The sequence below is a fragment of the Cicer arietinum genome, chromosome 4 (assembly GCF_000331145.2).
Source record: "Cicer arietinum cultivar CDC Frontier isolate Library 1 chromosome 4, Cicar.CDCFrontier_v2.0, whole genome shotgun sequence".
NCBI lineage: Eukaryota > Viridiplantae > Streptophyta > Magnoliopsida > Fabales > Fabaceae > Cicer > Cicer arietinum.
The window spans coordinates 63,876,087-63,898,921 of NC_021163.2; the positions used below are offsets into that span (position 1 = coordinate 63,876,087).

Below are 22,835 nucleotides of genomic sequence, written 5' to 3' on the forward strand. Positions count from 1 at the left end.
TCCCTTGAAAATTCCAACTTCAATTATGTTGATTGCAGATAGCAGTGCTCAATATATTTTACAGACAATTTGATCAACTTCTAACGCAAAGGCAGGTTAGGAAGAAGATTAGGGAGGAGGGAGATTCCTGTAGTTCAACATTATAAAAAATATTCCAATAGAAAGTATAGGAGTAGCAAAATTTTCCAAACCAACAGGCAGGAACAAAGAGCCCAACCTTGTTATCCTAAATTATCCGCAGCTGAGATAGGAAATATTATCTAACATGTACAGAAACCTGCGGAAAACACAAAGACACCCACATTCCAGTTCACACTGTCAAGAAATCAAATCTCAAGACATAAGGACAACCAATCTAGAAAAAATGATTTTATTCCCCAAGGTTGTCGAAAACCAAGATCGTTATTAATCTTCAACCACAGCCACAACACCCCACCAACATAACCCTGTAACACCCAAGAAGAAATCACAAAGAGGAATGATTTGATAAAACTAAACACTTGAAATTGATAAGAAGGACTGGAAACCCAAACCCATAATCCAAATAGAGATAATCATATTAAATGAAAAGAATTGTTGTCTTGATTGTGTTTAAAAACCTAAAGCTGAATAGGAAGTCCTTGACATTATATGCCATAGTTTCCATGTGCCACTGCGTGTTCATATGTTACCTCTCCTATAACACCGAAATAAAAATCACAAATTGAGGTAACTAGATAATTAGAATCAACAAAGAGATATTGATATAAAAAGAATTCATGAAATACAGTTGAGAGCAACAAATCAAGGCTGAACACTATGAAGGATGTTACTATTATAATACACTACGCTGCTGAATGGTGTTAAAACCATAGACAGAAAAATAAAGGTAATACATAACAAATTAGATTAATCCAAAACCATTTGCCGTTCTTAGCCTTCCAAACCAAGAATCTTAAAACACACTTGAGCATAAGTAATTTCTAGCCTTCTAGATAACACATCAAAACTCCAGCTTGCTGCAAAATGAGAACTTCAACTCATAAATCTCTCAGTGATCGAAGGAAGAATAATATTCAACGAATTGACTTTAAAGGATAGTCAATTGAACTATAAATTTCTTGAGATCTAAAGCATATCTAGAAGCAAATCATAACATTCTCAACCAAGGAAGCAGGTCGGTCATAAATAAGAACAAACTCTGAAGTTAACCCATCTAGAACCAGACAATCATCCAAAGAATCAAGGCACTCATTTCTATCCACCTTTATTTTAGAGACGTCAACTTGTTGGTTGAATTTGAAAAAATATGTTGATTTCTATGGTAAGAATGAGTTTTTGTAGGTGGGAAAGTCAAAAGAGATAGAATAGATTTTTCATTAATTATACTAGAATTTCCAATTGGTATTAAAAATGCCATATTGCCTTAATTAATATTTCAAATTTCCAATGACGCAACAGTTAGCAACACATTATAATCCACAATTCAATTTGAGACACATATGAATTCAAGAGAAATTACAAAACTCATTAATTAACAAACATAACAAAGAAGAGAGTTATAGATGTCACTCACTAGACTCAGTGGTGATGATCGTGTTAACTGCCTTGAAATTACAAGACCCAAGTCCCTTGGTCGTGATAATAGCCATCAAATGTAGAAGAAGCATGATTCATAACAATGTTCTGCCCATAGCAACTCGCCCCGGTCGTGTTAACTGTCTATTATGATACACTACTCTGCAAATAAAAAAAAAAGTTACCAACTCAATGTGTATGTCCGGTGATAAAACCATAGACAGGAAATAAAGGTAATGCAGAACAAATTACATTCATCCAAAACCACATCTTAAACTCTCTACCCTTGAACACAAGTAGTTTTAGCCTTTCAGAAAACACATATCAAAACTCCAGCTTGCTGCAACACGCTTCAACACATTTGTCTCTCTGTCATTAAACGAAGAATAATAATCAAAGAATTGATTTAAAAGAATAGTAAGAATTGATTTAAATAAGTATCAGTCATAAAATGACAAAATAAGTATCAGTCTGAAATCGAACCAATCAAAGCAGTCAATCATCCTAAAGAATTAAGGCACTCATCTCCGATCACCATGGAAAATGACAAAATTAGTCTTGTTAACATTAACTTGTTGGAGGAATTTGAAAAAGATGTTCATGTCAGTTAATAATGTGTTTGGAGGTGGAAAAGTCATAAGAGGTGAAATAGAATTTCCAATTGGTATTAACTATGGCATTATTGTCTTAATTAAAATCTAAAATTTCTAATGCATATCAGATCCAATTTGGAGCATATGAATTAAAGAGCAGTTACTCAGGAATTAACCAACATATAACTAAGAGAGTTATAGATGTCACTCACTAGGCTCAGTGGTGGTGATCATAGCAGGTCCATCGAAATCACAAGACCCAATATCTTGATTATCATAGCAACTCTCACCAAGTTGAATCCTCCAAATGCTGAACGTACATAATAATCTAGAAAGAAACTTCGATATCTAATAAAACTACAAATACATCTCAGAACTTCATAAAGAAACGTATAGGAACATGAATAAAACTACCCATTCAGTTCTTCCACCTTGAGGAGCAAATTTTGTAGGCACAAGTAATCCAGAATGCAAGGTTTGCATGTATCTTGAAACAAATCCCAACTGGGCATGAAGACAAAATCCACCAAGCAGAATTGTTTGTGCACTTTGTATATTTCTAATCCTGAAACAATCCCCAATTGTTTACACAAAGAAGCATGATGACAACATCAAACAAACTGTTGAAAATATATTTATATTTATTACATATCATGTAAATAGGGATAATATCTCCCATATTTATTTTTGTATTTATTGCCTTGAGTCTATATAAAACAGACTCCGTTGTGTAGTTTAGACACACGGTTTCACCATATGTCTCTCATTTTCTCTTATTCAACATGGTATCTAGAGCCTATTAAGAGAGACAACCCTATACCGTGATTACCCCGGGACCCACTGTCCTTCGGTGAGATTTTTTTTTTCCAGTAAACCGTGTCTCAATTCCGGTTTACCCTTACTTTGTCGCTTTTCGTTCATTTTTTTTTCCAGCAAATCAGTCAACTGTTCATCGCACGCACTATTCATTGTGCGGTACTGTTCATCGGAAAAAAGAAAAAGAAAAAAAAAACATATTCCGCCACTGTTTCGCTGCTGGTTTTTAAGTAACTACTTATTGATTACGGCTACTTATAAAGATTTTCTTCGGTGGAGAGAGTATTGTCAGAACTCGAGTTCCGCTGTTTCCACCGCACAAAGTGGTAATTCACCTGTTTGCATCTCACCTTCTCATAGCCCATGGATTCTCGATTCTGGGGCATCTGATCACATTACTGGTAATAAGACTCTTTTCTCCTCTCTCACAACATCTGGTTATTTACCTAGGATAGTCTCAGCCAATGGTTCCCAAACACAGTCTCAAGGGATTGGCACTGTCCAAATCCTCCCTACTCTATTAGTTAAATATGTCCTTTATGTACCTGGATGCCCATTTAATTTAATTTCTATCAGTCGATTGACTCGTTCTCATGACTGTGTTGTCACATTTACTAATTGCAATGTTACTTTGCAAGACCGAATATCAGGACGACAAATTGGTGTCGGATGTGAGTCTAATGGTCTTTATTATCTCTCAAACCCATCAACAGCGTGCCCTACCACATATTCTCCTCTTACTATACATGCTCAGTTAGGTCATCCGAGTCTTCCCAAACTTCAACAATTAGTACCTAATCTAACCAAAATATCTAGCTTAAATTGTGAGTCGTGTCAATTAGGGAAACACACTCGTAGTCATTTCACTGATCGAGCTAATAAACGAGCTTCCTCCCCATTTGCTTTAGTTCACTCAGATGTTTGGGGTCCCTCTCGTACTATTTCCACACTTGAGTCTAGATATTTTGTTACCTTTATCGATGATTTTTCCCGTTGTACGTGGTTATTTTTAATGAAAAATAGGTCTGAATTATTTTCTATTTTTGAACAATTTTATAAGGAAATTAAAACTCAATTTGGTGTATCCATTCGCACTTTGCGCAGTGATAATGCCCGTGAATATTTGTCCCATCAATTTCAAAATTTTATGACCTCTAACGGCATTCTTCATCAAACATCTTGTGCTCATACACCTCAACAAAATGGGGTAGCCGAACGCAAAAATCGGCACCTTATTGAAACCACTCGTACTCTCCTTCTTCATGGTAATGTACCATCTCGCTTTTGGGGCGATGCTGTTCTAACGGCGTGCTATCTTATAAATCGCATGCCTTCGTCTGCTCTTGATAACAAAGTCCCTCACTCGATCCTCTTTCCCGGTACCCCTCTTCACTCACTTCCTCCTCGGGTCTTCGGATCTACATGTTTTGTCCACAATCTCACTCCTGGTCTTGACAAACTTTCAGCTCGATCATTAAAATGTGTCTTTCTTGGTTATCATCGGTCCCAAAAAGGTTATCGTTGTTATTCTCCTACTCTTTGACGATATCTCATATCGGCGGATGTCACATTTTTTGAGTCTGTTACATACTATAGGTCGCTTCCTGATCCTTTGTCTGCAACTATTCCTCTGGACCTACCAAAGTCTATTTCACCTTCTATTTTACCATTAGAGCCTATTACGTATGCCCCACCTGAGACACCTCCTGTGGCCCATCCCACTGTCCCACTTGAGACTCCTCTTGTTGATACTCGATCCTCTTTCCTGGTACCCCTCTTCACTCACTTCCTCCTCGGGTCTTCGGATCTACATGTTTTGTCCACAATCTCACTCCTGGTCTTGACAAACTTTCAGCTCGATCATTAAAATGTGTCTTTCTTGGTTATCATCGGTCCCAAAAAGGTTATCGTTGTTATTCTCCTACTCTTCGACGATATCTCATATCGGTTGATGTCACATTTTTTGAGTCTGTTACATACTATGAGTCGCTTCCTGATCCTTTGTCTGCAACTATTCCTCTGGACCTACCAAAGTCTATTTCACCTTCTCTTTTACCATTAGAGCCTATTACGTATGCCCCACCTGAGACACCTCCTGTGGCCCATCCCACTGTCCCACTTGAGACTCCTCTTGTTGATCCTCCAACTGTACAACCTCTTCAGACATATCGTCGTCGTCAACCACCATCGGTTGTACATGTCTCTACACCTGTTCATACCGAGGTCATTCCAGACGCTCCTTCACCGCCACCTCCTTCTTTATCAGATCCGACCCTTGATATTTTTATTGCTATTCGTAAAGGTATACGTCCTACTCGTAACCCATCCCCTCATTACATTGGCTTGAGTTACCATCGTCTTTCTCCTTTGCATTATACTTGTTTGTCTTCCCTGTCTTCTGTTTCTATTCCTAAATCTCCAGGTGAAGCTTTATCTCACCCAGAGTGGAGATAAGCAATGATTGACGAGATGTGTGCACTTCAGAGTAGTGGTACATGAGAATTGGTTCCTTTACCGTCGGAAAAGTCTTTAGTAGGATGTCGTTGGCTTTATACGGTGAAAGTTGGTCCTGATGGAAAGATTGATCGTTTTAAAGCTCGTTTTGTAGCAAAAGGGTACACTCAAGTTTTTGGCCTCGATTACAGTGATACTTTCTCCCCTGTGGCTAAGATGGCCTCTGTTAGACTACTCCTCTCTATTGCAGCCATCAGACATTGGTCTCTACATCAACTTGACATTAAAAATGCGTTTTTGCATGGTGACCTTGAAGAAGCAGTGTATATGGAGCAACCACCTGGGTTTGTTGCTCAGGGGGAGTCCTCTACCATGGTTTGTCGACTTCAGAGGTCTCTCTATGGTCTTAAACAGTCTCCTCGAGCTTGGTTTGGTAGATTTAGCACAGTAGTGCAACAATTTGGCATGATTCGAAGTGAAGCTGATCATTCTCTTTTTTATCGCCACTCAACCCAAGGGTACGTTTACTTGATTGTCTATGTAGATGATATTGTCATAACTGGTAGTGATCAACAGGGCATACTCCAATTGAAACAACATTTATCTCATCAGTTTCAAACTAAAGATCTTGGCAAGCTTCGCTACTTCTTGGGTATTGAGGTAGCCCTATCTAAGGACGGCTTAGTAATTTCATAAAGAAAATATGCTATGGATATTCTCGAAGAGATAAGTTTGTTGAATGCCAAACCAGTTGACACTCCTATGGATCCAAACACCAAACTTCTACCTAATCATGGGGAGCCATTTTTAGATTCAGAGAGATACAGAAGATTGGTTGGTAAATTAAACTACCTCACAGTCACCCGTCCAGACATTTCTTTTGCAGTCAGTGTGGTAAGTCAATTCTTAAATTCTCCTTGTCAAGAACACTGGGATGCTGTGATATGAATCTTGAAATACATTAAAGGTGCTCCAGAAAAAGGTCTAATTTATGAAAACAAAGGACATACTCAGATAGTTGGTTATTCAGATGCCGATTGGGCAGGCTCACCCATTGATAGGCGATCCACTTCTGGATATTGTGTACTTGTTGGAGGAAACTTAATATCTTGGAAGAGTAAGAAACAAAGTGTAGTTGCAAGATCTAGCGCTGAAGCTGAATACAGGGCTATGGCATTAGTGACCTGTGAGCTCATTTGGTTGAAACAGTTACTCAAAGAGCTTCAATTTGAAGAGGCAACACAAATGACATTAATATGTGATAATCAAGCAGCATTGCACATTGCCTCTAATCCAGTTTTTCATGAGAGGACCAAGCATATTGAGATAGATTGTCACTTTGTAAGGGAGAAGATCGAATCAGGCGACATCACCACTAGTTTTGTTAATTCCAATGATCAATTGGCAGATGTATTCACTAAGTCTCTGAGAGGTCCTCGAATCAGTTATATATGTAACAAGCTTGGTTCATATGATTTATATGCTCCAGATTGAGGGGAAGTGTTGAAAATATATTTATATTTATTACATATCATGTAAATAGGGATAATATCTTCCGTATTTATTTTTGTATTTATTGCCTTGAGCCTATATAAAACAGACTCCGTTGTGTAGCTCAGACACACGGTTTCACCATATGTCTTTCATTTTCTCTTATTCAACACAAACTAATGATACCAAATCCATCATATTCAATAATTCACAATAATCACAGGTAGGAAAAAAAAGGATGGAGAAGAAGAAACCAAGAAATCTGACTTTAGGAAAATGTCACCATAATTAAGCAAGAAGCACAAGTCCTGGATTATCTTCACCATAGCTTCCATGTGCAACCCATTTTTCATAGATTACCATCCCTACAACACTGAAGGAGAAATCACAAGTCCATAACAAAGAAACATAAACGAAAAGGACTCATGATGCATAGAGATCAGCAAATCAAACTTCAGACGATGGCGATGGCTCAGCGCTATGAATGACATAATATTTTGACATTTTCGGATAAAATCCCTTGAAAATGTCAACTTCAATTATTTTGATTGCAGATAGAAGTGCTCAATATATCAACAAACAATTTCATCAATTTCTAATCCAAAGGCTGGTTTCTGTACCACGGTAAGGAAGAGGATATCTAATTAGGAGGAGAGTGATTCGTGTAGATCAACATTATAAAAAAAATTCATTAAAAAAGTTTAGGTACTAAGCAAATTCTTCCAAACAAAGAGCCGAGACTTGTTGACTGTTGTCCTTAATTCTTCGGCTGACATGTACGAATTCTCTTAAAAATACAAAGACACCCACATTCCAGTTCACAGTGAATAAATCAAATCTTAAGATCAAACATAAGGTCAACCAATCTAGAACAGAAGCATAGAAAAAAATGATTTTGTTCCCATGGCCATAAATCATGATCATTATAATCTTCTACACGGCTACCAGACCCCAACAATAATCATAATAACTCTGTAACGCAATAAAAGAAATGAATTGATAAAACTAAACACTCAAAATAGAAAAGAAAAATGAAGAAACACCAATCTGTAATCCAATTAGAGATAACCATATAGAAGGGAAGTCCATCTTCACCATAGTAGTGCCACAGTGTGGTCACAAAGATTACCTCCCCTATAACACCAAAGTAGAAATCATAAATTGACATAACTAGATAATTAAAGTCGACAAAGAAATAATGATATATTGATAAAACTAAACACTCAAAATAGAAAAGGAAAATGAAGAAACACGAATCTATAATCCAAATAGAGATAATCATATAGAAGGGAAATCCATCTTCGCCATAGTTTCGAAGTGCCACAGTGTGGTCACATAGATCACCTCCCCTATAACACCAAAGTAGAAATCACAAATTGACATAACTAGATAATTAAAATCGACAAAGAAATAATGAAATGAAAAGAATTTGAGGCAGTGGCTGACCATTATGAAGGACGTTACACTACACTGCAGATCAACAGGTTAACAATTCAGAATGTGTGTGTGTGGTATTAAAACAATAGACAAAAATTAAGTTATGCAGAAAAAATTAGATTTATCGAAAACCATTTGCCATCCTTAGCCTTCCACAATCAGGAATCTTAGAACGCTCTACACTTGAGCACAAGTAGTTCTTAGCCTTACAAGAAAAGGCATATGAGAACTCCTGCTTGCTGTAAAATGCTTCACGTATCTCTCTGATCAAATGAAAAATAATATTCAAGGAATCGACTTCAAAGAATAGTCAATAGTATCAATTACTTGAGATCTTAAGCATATTGATAAGCAAATAACAATCTCAACCAAGGAAAGCTTTTATATAAGAACAAACTCTGAAGTCGAAACAATCCAGATGCAGACAATCATCTTAAAGAATTAAGGCACGTAAAATGGGGAGAAGGAAATTTTGTCCAAACCAAGAAGCAAGAATGTAGAGCCCAACCGTGTCGTCCTAAATTCCAACATTCAGTTCACACTGCCAAGAAACCAAATCTTAAAACCAAGCATAAGGATGACTACTAAATAACAAAAAACATGGAAAAAGTCATTTTATTCCCAAAGTTGGAGACTATGATCTTCTGCGACAGCTACCACACCCAAGAAGAAGTCACTAAAAGGAATGAAACAATTAAACTACCAATAATAGAAAGATTGAAAACACTAAATCCATAATCTGAATAGAGATAATCTTATTGAACAAAAAGAACAACTAATCCTGGATTATCTCCACCATAGCTTCCACGTGCCACCAAGAGCTTGAAATGAAACATTATGATCAAACATTATAATGGATAAATAAAAAGTATAATATTGTATAGAATCCAAAATTACAACAACATACACCTATGAATCAATTAAAATTAACAGAAATCAAACCACCCTAACCACAATTATCCTATAGATTTATATAATTCGATTTTGAAACTTTGTCACAACTAATAATTATTTTTTGTTAATTTTTTTTTAACATAAACAGTTTTTTCTTATAAGATTTATCTATTTTCATACATTCAATCAAATTCATATGTAAAATTTTTCTCAAACTCACATGTAAAATTATAATTTTACTTTTGAGAAATCACTCTATACGAGACATAACAATCATTATATACTCATTCAGAGAGCCAAAAGGAAATGAGAGAAGAGGTGACTCGAGGTGGGTGTGGAGAGAAGCTGAGAAAAGTAAGGTGACTGTGTTTAGACATAAGATAAGGAGAAAATAGATGTCTCTTAAAAGAAACTAAAAATAGTAATATTTTTAAAAAAATTATTGAGGACTCTAAATCCTAAAGATTACCTTCCCTACAACACTATTACAAATCCTTAAAACTACACACCTGTAGCAATGGCATAGAGATAAAAAACTACAAAAAAACATATAATCAAAATTTCAAACATATAAAACTCAATAATATGAAAACATAAAAGATCAGCAAAACAAACTCGAGGTGGTAGCAATGGCTCAAAGCTATAAATTGACGTTATTTTTTTGATAGACAGCTGCAGAAATGCAGGTTAAATCAATGTGTGTTTTGTGTTGAGAGTTGAAACCATAGCCAAAAAATAATAATAGAGAAGAAATTAAACTCATCCAGAACAATTGTAAAGCATTCTTAAAGTTTAGATCCAGTCAGAGCAAAACCTTCGAACATGGAAGGGAACCCAAGAGTTAAGAATTATGATTTCTTGATTACCCCTAATAGAATAACCACTTAGAATAAGCAAACAGATGAAATTTGTAATAAAGTGAAAAATTGTATGGATACGATCAATCAATAAGCTCTTACTTTGCCTTGAAAGGGTGCTGCATAGGTAGATTAGAAGTTTCCAGCAAAAGAGAATTTCTTTTTTATTAAGTTCCAGGCTCCGGGCTTAAAAGCCGAATTAGCCATTGGGATTGGTGTACAGACAAGACTGATTGAGATTCGTAATTAGCAGCAACCAAAGAATGCTGCAAAAGGAATAGCCGGAAACACCTTTACAAAACCTACACAAGTAGTTGAAAACTGCAACACATTATTAATCTCCATATTATTAACCTCCATGATTAGTAAAGAAATAATACCGAAAGAATTGACAGAGAAGCGTCAGATTATCGAGGTCTTCATCATATCAATAAGCATACCCTAACAATCCCTAATTATGGATGCAGAACATAAAAATAAGTTTCCCTGATAAAGGAACCATATAGAAACAAACCATCTGGAAGACAAAACTCAAGAACAATACCAGCCAACTCACGAATAGATTAATAAAAAACAATCCTTCTCTTGTTTGTTATTAAACCTAATAATGTAGGAATTCTTTGACAATCTTTTCCTTAGCTTTTAAGTCATTGTTGCCTCTCTTCTACAAGACTAAAGAGGGAAAATCACATATGCAAAATTTCAAATTCTTACAACCAACAAAATTACATAAATAATTCATGACATGACGTGTGAAGAACAGCAATGAAACTCAAGAGGTATTAAGACTCGAACGCACCAAGAAGTTGCGCATGTATGGCTCAAATCCAGAAACAAACCCTACCCAGAAAAGAAAAGAAACCCTACACAATTAAGGACATCAAACAGATAAGCTGGTGATACCAAACCACATAAATATTTGAAACTGTGGAAAGAAAAATAGTACCAACGGTGAAAACTAGAAAAGGTCACAATAATTAAGCATGAAGCTAACTTCTTCATAAAATGTTGCCCAACAATATTCGAACACTCAACTGCACAAAAACAAATTGCACTAATTTATTCAAATGTGTAATCCATCAGACCAGAAAGAAAAAAAACACTAAACTCTTAAAACAAGTTAAATGATGATAAAAGTTATCTCATAATATCCCTTGAAAATTCCAACTTCAATTATGTTGATTGAGGATAGCAGTGCTCAATATATTTTACAGAGATCAACTTCAAATGCAAAGGCAGGTTAGGAAGAAGATTAGGGAGGAGGGAGATTCCTGTAGTTCCAACATTATAAAATAATATTCCAATAGAAAGTATAGGAGTAGCAAAATTTTCCAAACCAAGAGGCAGGAACAAAGAGCCCAACCTTGTTGTCCTAAATTCTCTGGCTGAGATAGGAAATATTATCTAACATGTATAGAAACCTGTGGAAAACACAAAGACACTGTCAAGATAATTAGAATCAACAAAGAAATATTGATATGAAAAGAATTCATGAAATACAGTTGAGAGCAACAAATCAAGGCTGAACACTATAAGGATGTTACTATTATAATACACTACGCTGCTGAAAAACAGGTTAACCAGCTTGCTGCAAAATGAGAACTTCAACTCATAAATCTCTCAGTGATCGAATGAAGAATAATATTCAAGGAATTGACTTTAAAGGATAGTCAATTGAAGTATAAACTTCTTGTGATCTAAAGCATATCTAGAAGCAAATCATAACATTCTCAACCAAGGAAGCAGGTCGGTCATAAATAAGAACAAACTCTGAAGTTGAACCCATCTAGAAGCAGACAATCATCCAAAGAATTAAGGCACTTCTATCCACCTTTATTTTAGAGAAGTCAACTTGTTTGTTGAATTTGAAAAAATATGTTGATTTCTATAGTAAGAATGAGTTTTTGTAGGTGGGAGGGAAAGTCAAAAGAGATAGAATAGATTTTTCATTAATTATACTAGAATTTCCAATTGGTATTAAAAATGCCATATTGTCTTAATTAATATTCCAAATTTCTAATGACGCAGTTAGCAACGCATTATAATCCACAATTCAATTTGAGGCACATACGAATTCGGTGAAATTACGAAACTCATTAATTAACAAACATAACAAAGAAGAGAGTTATAGATGTCACCCACTAGCTCAGTGGTGATGATCGTGTTAACTGCCTTGAAGTTACAAGACCCAAGTCCCTTGGTCGTGATAATAGCCATCAAATGCAGAAGAAGCATGATTCATAACATTGTTATGCCCATAGCAACTCTCCCCAGGTTTGAACCAACAAATGACGATCATACGTAATAATCTAGAAAGAAGAAAACTTCAATGTCTAATAAAACAACATAAACGTATGATAAACAATATTTGAACATAGAAACTAAGGCTAATTCATTCAATTGTTCCACCCTTGAGGAGCAAAGTAATCCAAAAAGCGAGGTTAGCATGTATGTCTCTCTAATTCTGAAACAAATTCTGAAACAAACCCCTGACAGAACTATGTTGATAAGAAATAATTGATAAGTGATAACCGATACGTGATAAGTGATAGCTAATAAGTGATAAATTATAGTTGATAAGTGATAAATGATAAGTGATAAGTGATAAATAATAAGTGATAGCTAATAAATGATAAGTAATAACTAATAAGTGATAACTGATAAATAATTGTTGATAAGTGATAGTTGATAAGTGATAATCGATAAGTGATAGTTAATAAGTGATAATCGATAAGTGATAGTTAATAAGTGATAATCGATAAGTGGTGACTAATAAGCGATAAGTGATAGCTAATAAGTAATAGTTGCTAGTCGATAAGTGATAAAGAAGCAAGAATACAACAAACACACACAAACTGATGATACCAAACCCGTTATATATTTAATAATCCACAAAAATCAGACTTCAAAATCGTGAAAAGGAAGAGAAACATGTCAAAAAAGAACCAAGAATTCGAACTCCAAGAAAGTGTCCATAATTGTGCACAAAGCTAGATTTATCCGGTAATGTTGCTCTCAAACACTTAACTGCACAAAAACAAGTGCACAATTTAATTCATATGTGCAAACATTCAAAAAACAGAAAAAGACAAAGAAACTCATCAAAGTAAAATAATCCTAAGCTGTTCATTTGAGAATGATTTTATTCTCATGGCCACCAAAACTGTTATAATCTCCTATCCAATTGAGAATGATTTTATTCTCATGGCCACCAAAACTGTTATAATCTTCTACCACACCTACCAACATTCATAATAATCCTATAACCACCCATGAAGAAATCACAAAAGGAACGAATCAATCAATAAAACTAAATACTCAAAATCGATAAGGAAGGCTGAAAAACATCCATAATCCAAATAGAGATAATCACATTGAATGAAAAGACTACCTTCCCTATAGGAAGTCCTTGATAATCTCTGCCATTGTTTTCACATGCCACAGCGTGTTAATAGATTACCTACCCTATAATGAAGTACAAATCACAAATTGGGATAACTAGATATTTAGAATTGCAAAGAAATATTGAAATTAGACTTTTCATGATATAACTAGCAAAAGAGATCAACAAATCAAACTCGAGGTGGTGGCAGAACCCTATGAAGGATGTTTCTATTATGATACACTACTCTTCAGAAAAACATGTTAACAATTCAGTGTGTATGTCTGGTGTTAAAACCATAGACAGAAATATCGAAATGAGACTTCATGATATAACTAGCAATAGAGATCAACAAATCAAACTCGAGGTGGTGGCTGAACACTACGAAGAAGGATATTTCCATTATGATACACTACTCTGCAGAAAAACATGATAACAATTCAATGTGTATGTCTGGTGTTAAAACCATAGACAGAAAATAAAGGTAGTGCAGAATAAATTACATCCATCCAAAACCACATCTTAAACACTCTACCCTGGAACACAAGTAGTTTTTAGCTTGCGGCAACATGCTTCAACACATTTTTCTCTCTGTGATTAAATGAAGAATAATAATCAAAGAATTGATTTAAAAGATAAGTATCAGTTTTAGAGACGAACCATGGAATTAAGGCACTCATCCTAAAGAATTAAGGCACTCATCTCCAATCACCATGGAAAATGACAAAATTCTTCTTGGTGACATTAACTTTGTTGGAGGAATTTGAAAAAGATGTTCATGTCAGTTAATAATGTGTTTGAAGGTGGAAAAGTCATAAGAGGTTAAATAGAATTTCCAATTGGTATTAACTATCGCATTACTGTCTCAATTAAAATCTAAAATTTCTAATACATATCAGATCCAATTTGGAGCACATATGAATTCAAGAGCAATTACTCAATAATTAACCAACATATAACTAAGAAGAGAGTTATAGATGTCACTCACTAGGCTCAGTGGTGGTGATCATACCAGCTCCATTGAAATCACAAGACCCAAGAGACTCCCTTGATTATCAAAGGCATAAGAAGCACGATACATAAAATTATTATGATCATAGCAACTCTCACCAAGTTGAATCTCCAAATGCTGAACGTACATAATAATCTAAGAAGAAACTTCGATATCTAATAAAACTACTCATACAGTTTTTCCACCTTAAAGAGCAAATTTTGTACGCAAAAGTAATCCAGAAAGCAAGGTTTGCATGTATCTTGAAACAAACCCCAACTAGTCATGAAGACAAAATCCACCAAGCAGAACTGTGTTGTGCACATATATTTCTAATCCTGAAACAATCCCCAATTGTTACATGAAACAAACTAATGATACCAAACCCATCATATTCAATAATTCACAAAAATCAAATCACAGATAGGAAAAAAAGCATGGAGAAGAAGAAACCAAGAATTCTTGACTTTAGGAAAATGTCACCATAATTATGCAAGAAGCTAGATTTTTCAGGTATGTTGCTCAACTATTTTCAAACATTTCACTGCAGAATAACAAATGCACAATTTAATATTCATAAAAGTTAAATTCACAAAAATCAAATCACAGATAGGAAAAAAAGCATGGAGAAGAAGAAACCAAGAATTCTTGACTTCAGGAAAATGTCACCATAATTATGCAAGAAGCTAGATTTTTCAGGTATGTTGCTCAACTATTTTCAAACATTTCACTGCGGAATAACAAATGCACAATTTAATATTCATAAAAGTTAAATAACCCTAAGCTCTTAATTTTATTATCTGATAGAATCCCTTCAAAATTCCAATTTCCATGATTGCATATTGCAGCGATTAATATATAAAAAACAGACAACTTGGACTAGCAAATTCATCTAAAAAAAGAAGCAGGAACAAAGAACCCAACCATATCGTCCTAAAATCCCACTGTCAACAAATCATATCTTAAACCAAGCATAGGGATGACCAATCCAAAACAGAGATAGAAAAAAAGTGATTTTATTCCCAAGGTTGGAGACCATAATCTTTCGCTGCAGCAGCCACTGACATTCATAACCCTGTAACTTCAAAGAAGAAACATCTAAAAGGAATGAATCGATAAAAATAAACACTTAGAGATAATACTATTGAACAAATAGAATAACTCGTCCTGGATTATCTCCACCATAGCTTCCACGTGCCACCAAGTGTTCATAGATTACCATCCCTACAACAATGAAGGAGAAATCACAAGTCCATAAAACTACACACTTAGAACTGACAAAGAAACATAAACGAAAAGGACTCCTGTTGCATAGAGATCAGAAAATCAAACTTCCGAAGATGCCGATGGCTCAGCCCTATGAATGACATAAATATTTTGACATTTTCAGATAAATCCCTTGAAAATTTCAACTTCAATTATTTTGATTGCAGATAGAAGTGATCAATATATCTACAAACAATTTCATCAATTCCTAATCCAAAGGCTGGTTCTCTGTACCACTGTAAGGAAGAGGATATCTAATTAGGAGGAGAGTGATTCGGGTAGATCAACATTATAAAAAAATTCATTAATAAAGTTTAGTTACTAAGCAAATTCTTCCAAACAAAGAGCCCAGACTTGTTGTCCTTAATTCTTCGGCTGACATGTACGAATTCTCTTGAAAATACAAAGACACCCACATTCCGGTTCACAGTGAATAAATCAAATCTTAAGATCAAACATAAGGTAAACCTAATAATGTAGGAATTCTTTGACAATCTCTTCCTTAGCTTTTAAGTCATTGTTTGCCTCTCTTCTACAAGAGGTATGAAGACTCGAACCCACCAAGAAGTTGCGCATGTATGTCCCAAATCCAGAAACAAACCCTACCCCAGAAAGGAAAAGAAACCCTACACAATTAGGGACATCAAACAGATAAGCTGGTGATACCAAACCAGTAATATCATGTGTTCAATAAATATTTGAACACTCAACTGCACAAAAACAAATTGCACTACTTTATTCAAATGTGTAATCCATCAGAAACCAGAAAAAAGAAACCAAACTCCTAAAACAAGTTAAATGATCTTATATGTTATCTGATAATATCCCTTGAAAATTCCAACTTCAGTTATGTTGATTGCAGATAACAGTCCTCAATTAATTTTAGAGACAATTTGATCAACTTCTAACGCAAAGGCAAGTTAGGAAGAAGATTAGGAAGGAGAGAGATTCCTGTAGTTCAACATTATAAACAATATTCCAATAGAAAGTATAGGTAGCAAAATTTTCCAAACCAAGAGGCAGGAACAAAGAGCCCAACCTTGTTGTCCTAAATTATCCGCGGCTGAGATAGGAAATATTATCTAACATGTACAGAAACCTGCGGAAAACACAAAGACACCCACATTCCAGTTCACACTATCAAGAAATCAAATCTCAAGACATAAGGACAACCAATCTAGAAAAAATGATTTTATTCCCAAGGTTGTCGAAAACCAAGATCTTAATCTTCAACCACAGCCACAACATCCCACCAACATAACCCTGTAACACCCAAGAAGAAATCACAAAAAGGAATGATTTGATAAAACTAAACACTCGAAATTGATAAGGAAGACTGGAAACCCAAATCCACAGTCCAAATAGAGATAATCATATTGAATGAAAAGAATTTTTGTCTTGATTGTGTTTAAAAACCTAAAGCTGAAGAGGAAGTCCTTGACAATCTATGCCATAGTTTCCATGTGCCACTGCGTGTTCATATGTTATCTCTCCTATAACACCAAAATAAAAATCACAAATTTAGGTAACTAGATAATTAGAATCAACAAAGAAATATTGATATGAAAAGAATTCATGAAATACAGTTGAGAGCAACAAATCAAGGCTGAACACTATGAAGGATGTTACTGTTATAATACCCTATGCTGCTGAAAAACAGGTTAACAATACAATGTGTATGACTGGCGTTAAAACCATAGACAAAAAAATAAAGGTAATATAGAATAAATTAGATTAATCCAAAACCATTTGCCATTCTTAGCCTTCCAAATCAAGAATCTTAAAACACTCTTACACTTGATAGTGGATAAGTGATAAGTATTATCAAGTCTTTAGTAGGATGTCGTTGGCTTTATACGGTGAAAGTTGGTTCTGATGATAAGATTGATCGTTTTAAAGCTCGTTTGGTAGCAAAAGGGTACACTCAAGTTTTTGGCCTCGATTACAGTGATACTTTCTCCCCTGTGGCTAAGATGGCCTCTGTTCGACTACTCCTCTCTATTGCAGCCATCAGACATTGGTCTCTACATCAACTTGCCATTAAAACTGCTTTTTTGCATGGTGACCTTGAAGAAGAAGTGTATATGGAGCAACCACATGGGTTTGTTGCTCAGGGGGAGTCCTCTACCATGGTTTGTCGACTTCAGAGGTCTCTCTATGGTCTTAAACAGTCTCCTCGAGCTTGGTTTGGTAGATTTAGCACAGAAGTGCAACAATTTGGCATGATTCAAAGTGAAGCTGATCATTCTCTTTTTTATCGCCACTCAACCCAAGGGTGCATTTACTTGATTGTCTATGTAGATGATATTGTCATAACTGGTAGTGATCAACAGGGCATACTCCAATTGAAACAACATTTATCTCATCAGTTTCAAACTAAAGATCTTGGCAAGCTCCACTACTTTTTGGGTATAGAGGTAGCCCAATCTAAGGACGGCTTAGTAATTTTACAAAGAAAATATGCTATGGATATTCTTGAAGAGACAGGTTTGTTGAATGCCAAACCGGTTGACACTCTTATGGATCCAAACATCAAACTTCTACCTAATCATGGGGAGCCATTTTTAGATTCAGGGAGATAGAGAAGATTGGTTGGTAAATTAAACTACCTCACAATCACCCGTCCAGACATTTCTTTTGCAGTCAGTGTGGTAAGTCAATTCTTAAATTCTCCTTGTCAAGAACACTGGGATGCTGTGATACGAATCTTAAAATACATTAAAGGTGCTCCAGGAAAAGGTCTAATTTATGAAAACAGAGGACATACTCAGATAGTTGGTTATTCAGATGCCGATTGGGCAGGCTCACCCATTGATAGGCGATCCACTTCTGGGTATTGTGTACTTGTTGGAGGAAACTTAATATCTTGGAAGAGTAAGAAACAAAGTGTAGTTGCAAGATCTAGCGCTAAAGCTGAATACAGGACTATGGCATTAGTGACCTGTGAACTCATTTGGTTGAAACAGTTACTCAAAGAGCTTCAATTTGAAGATGCAACACAAATGACATTAATATGTGATAATCAAGCAGCATTGCACATTGTCTCTAATCCAGTTTTTCATGAGAGGACCAAATATATTGAGATAGATTGTCACTTTGTAAGGGAGAAGATCAAATCAGGCGACATCACCACTAGTTTTGTTAATTTCAATGATCAATTGGCAGATGTATTCACTAAGTCTCTGAGAGGTCCTCGAATCAGTTATATATGTAACAAGTTTGGTGCATATGATTTATATGCTCCAGCTTGAGGGGGAGTGTTGAAAATATATTTATATTTATTACATATCATGTAAATATGGATAATATCTTCCATATTTATTTTTGTATTTATTGCCTTGAGCCTATATAAAACAGACTCCGTTGTGTAGTTCAGACACACGGTTTCACCATATGTCTCTCTCATTTTCTCTTATTCAACAAATACGATAACAACATAATTAAATTTATTTATTGATTCATCGTTTAAATAATATATTTTTTATTTTAAAAGAATTTTAATTTTATTATAATTAATTTACATGAGCCTATAATTCGAAGATATAATAATTAAGTTTTGTTATTTTTCTGCATGTAAACCTATTAACATTATATTGAAATATGAGATGACAACCTAAAATTATTTTTCATAAATTTTCTTACAATATATTTAGACTTTAAATTTTATATACAATAAACTACAACTTCAAAAGTACATATTTTTCTTAAGCATTAATTGAACATTTCATTGTATAAATTAATAATTAATATCATACAATATCATTAAAAAAAATAGTATCTACAACATGCCATAAACAGAAATGTAAAAACTAAATAATATTGTTCACAATTTAATACTATAGCATAGCATGTTTCGAGTACATCTCTAAGATGGTTTTAAATTAAATATTTCTTCAAATAATTTGACTAGAATAAGCTTTAATTAAAACTATATCTAATTTTTTATCCAATTTCAAATTTTTGGAGTTTCTTTCTTAAAGAAAGACCAAAAAGTTAAGAAAAAAAAAATACAGATAAAACAAAACTAACATCCAAAATGCAAGAAAAAATGCTACGTTAACTCTGTCAGTAGCGTAGTTGAACGTCACAATTTATTAACCACAGTTTAAATTCAAATTAGCCACGCTTAAAAGAATCGTGGTAAAATATTTTTAGCCACAGTTGTTTTACGATTAGCCACACTAAACCATGTTAATTGATAACACAACATTTCTGTTTTCACTTTTCCCATGGGCCAATCGTGGCTAATGTTTTTTTTTTTTTTTTAATATCTGTTGCCAGGTCTTTCCTTATTTTGATCATAATTTCTTAACATTGTCAAACCAAATATTTTACAATAAATTAATCAAGATAAAACCCATAAAATATGTCATAAACATAACTATTTATTTGCAATACACTAGGAAGATATTCTTAACAAATATAGCAACAATAACTAATTATTAATATAAAAGTATAAAATAGTTTACACCAACAACAAAACTTAAACTAGTAGTCAAAGTGTCAAAACATTCTAAAATCTTATAGATAAACTAATGAAGCATACAAAACCCGTGCTTTGACAGCTATCACCTGGTATATTCCCAACAGAGGCAACATATATATAAATTCATCCAGAAATAGGAATGGTGAGTTTCCCATGAAGTATGTTGTTGAAACATCACTTGTTCAAGTATTTAATGTAAATTGGATGAATATGGCCAGAGTTTCCAGCATTACAATTCAACTATCAAAATCAAAGTCAAATAACAAACAATCATTAATCATAACAATTTAAAGCTCTAGGAAGCTACCAGGATAATTAGTTGATTAATAGATCAGTATTCAAAACCAAGGTAGTCTAAGTTTGATATATGCTAAACATATAAATCTTAGTATAAATTTGATGTAATGGAAGTTTAGAGCTCAAAACAACCTCTGTATCATACTGCAGAGTCTTCACACAATCTAAGTCTGGTTTGCAGACCAGAAGCTTTCCACAATCAACATCCATGTTGCAGATCAAGGAAGCCATGAACAAGTCTTCTTCACTCTGTCACTTAAAGACACCAAAGCTGAAAAATGACTAAGTGACAATAAATATTGCACAAACCATTTAAAGGCAAAATGTAGTCATAAATACAGCAGTTTGCTCATGGTAATGCATGCATTGTTGGCTTTCTTCAAATTGAATAGAAAATCAAATATTGGTCGAGAACTGACAAAAATGCATGCTATAACCCTACTACATGACAAATTGAGATAACCCTATAATGAAGTACAAATCACAAAATGAGATGACTAGATATTTAGAATTGCAAAGAAATATTGAAATGAGACTTCATATAACTAGCAATAGAGATCAACAAATCAAACTCGAGGTGGTGGCTGAACACTATGAAGAACGATATTTCTATTATGATACACTACTCTGCAGAGAAACATGCTACCAATTCAATGTGTATTGTGTATGTCCAGTGATAAAACCATAGACAGAAAAAAAAAGGTAATGCAGAATAAATTACATTCATCCAAAACACATCTTAAACACTCTACCCTAGAACACAAGTAGTTTTAGCCTTTCAGAAAACACATCAAAACTCCAGCTTGCTGCAACACTTCAACACATTTATCTCTCTGTGATTAAACGAAGAATATCAATCAAAGAATTGATTTAAAAGAATAGTAAGAATAAGTATCAGTTTTTTAGATGAACCAAGGAGTGTTTCTCAAGAATAGTAAGAATAAGTATCAGTCATAAAAAATAAGAAGAAACTCTGAAATCGAAACCAATCAAAGCAGACAATCATTCTAAAGAGTTAAGGCACTCATCTCCGATCACCATGGAAAATGATAAAATTCGTCTTGTTAACATTAACTTGTTGGAGGAATTTGAAAAAGATGTTCATGTCAGTTAATAATGTGTTTGAAGGTGGAAAAGTCATAAGAGGTGAAATAGAATTTCCAATTGGTATTAACTATGGCATTAATGTCTTAATTAAAATCAAAAATTTCTAATGCATATCAGATCCAATTTGGTGCACATTCAAGAGCAATTACTCGGGAATTAACGAACATATAACTAAGAAGAGCCTTATAGATGTCACTCACTAGGCTCAGTGGTGGTGATCATAGCAGCTCCATTGAAATCACAAGACCCAAGAGACTCCCTTGATTAACAAAGGCATAAGAAGCATGATACATAAAAATTATTATGATCATAGCAACTCTCACCAAGTTGAATCCTCCAAATGCTGAACGTACATCATAATCTAGGAAGAAACTTCAATATCTAATAAAACTACATATACATCTCAGAACTTCATAAAGAAACATATAGGAACATGAATAAAACTACTCATTCAGTTCTTCCACCTTGAGGAGCAAATTTTGTAGGCAAAAGCAATCCAGAATGAAGACAAAATCCACCAAGCAGAACTGTGTTGTGCACTTGTATATTTCTAATCCTGAAACAATCCCCAATTGTTTACACGAAGAAGCATGATGACAACATCAAACAAACAAATGATACCAAACCCATCATATTCAATAATTCACAAAAATCAAATACTTAAAATCACAGGTAGGAAAAATAAGCATGGAGAAGAAGCAACCAAGAATTCTGACTTTAGGAAAATGTCACCATAATTATGCAAGGAGCTAGATTTTTCAGGTTGCTCAACTATTTTCAAACATTTCACTGCAGAATAACAAATGCAATTTTTAATATTCATATGTGCAGACATTCAAAAACAAAAAGAAAGACAAGCATACTCATCAAAGTTAAATAACCCTAAAGCTCTTAATGCTATTATTCTGATAGAATCCCTTCAAAATTCCAATTTCCATTATGTTGATTGCATGTTAAATATATAAACAACAGACAACCTGGACTAGTAAATTCATCTAAACCAAGAAGCATGAACAAAGAACCCAACCATATCGTCCTAAAATCCCACTGTCAACAAATCAAATCTTAAACCTAGCATAGGGAAGACCAATCCAAAACAGAGATAGAAGTTGGGGACCATAGTCTTTCGCTACAGCAGCCACCGACATTTATAACCCTGTAACATCAAAGAAGAAATATCTAAAAGGAATTAATCGATAAAAATAGA

At 34.4% G+C, this 22,835-nt stretch overlaps 2 protein-coding genes across 6 annotated transcripts; both read right to left on the reverse strand.

Moving 5' to 3' along the window:
- Positions 1–703: 703 nt before the first annotated feature.
- Positions 704–20,775, reverse strand: LOC113786119 (uncharacterized). Of its 2 annotated transcripts, none has more exons than XM_073367740.1 (9): positions 20,654–20,775; positions 16,778–17,231; positions 10,202–15,696; positions 10,057–10,110; positions 2,582–2,715; positions 2,363–2,478; positions 1,810–1,926; positions 1,556–1,719; positions 704–998 (listed from the first exon to the last, which is right to left on the reverse strand). In XM_073367740.1, exons 3-6 carry the CDS (start codon positions 10,222–10,224, stop codon positions 2,381–2,383), a joined length of 309 nt encoding a protein of 102 aa, XP_073223841.1. In that variant the 5' UTR covers positions 10,225–15,696; positions 16,778–17,231; positions 20,654–20,775; the 3' UTR covers positions 704–998; positions 1,556–1,719; positions 1,810–1,926; positions 2,363–2,380. The 2 variants fall into 2 exon arrangements, with proteins under 2 accessions (XP_073223841.1, XP_073223842.1); XM_073367741.1 differs by having other exon boundaries at positions 2,363–2,460; positions 2,565–2,715.
- Positions 20,104–22,835, reverse strand: LOC140920150 (uncharacterized). 4 transcript variants are annotated; one of them, XR_012162751.1, is made up of 4 exons: positions 22,700–22,835; positions 22,093–22,184; positions 21,274–21,989; positions 20,104–20,770 (listed from the first exon to the last, which is right to left on the reverse strand). XR_012162751.1 is itself a non-coding variant. In XM_073367738.1 (4 exons), exons 1-3 carry the CDS (start codon positions 22,774–22,776, stop codon positions 21,847–21,849), a joined length of 312 nt encoding a protein of 103 aa, XP_073223839.1. In that variant the 5' UTR covers positions 22,777–22,835; the 3' UTR covers positions 20,104–20,770; positions 21,829–21,846. The 4 variants fall into 4 exon arrangements, 3 of the variants coding, with proteins under 3 accessions (XP_073223839.1, XP_073223840.1, XP_073223838.1); XM_073367738.1 differs by having other exon boundaries at positions 21,829–21,989; XM_073367739.1 differs by having other exon boundaries at positions 20,104–20,776; positions 21,829–21,989.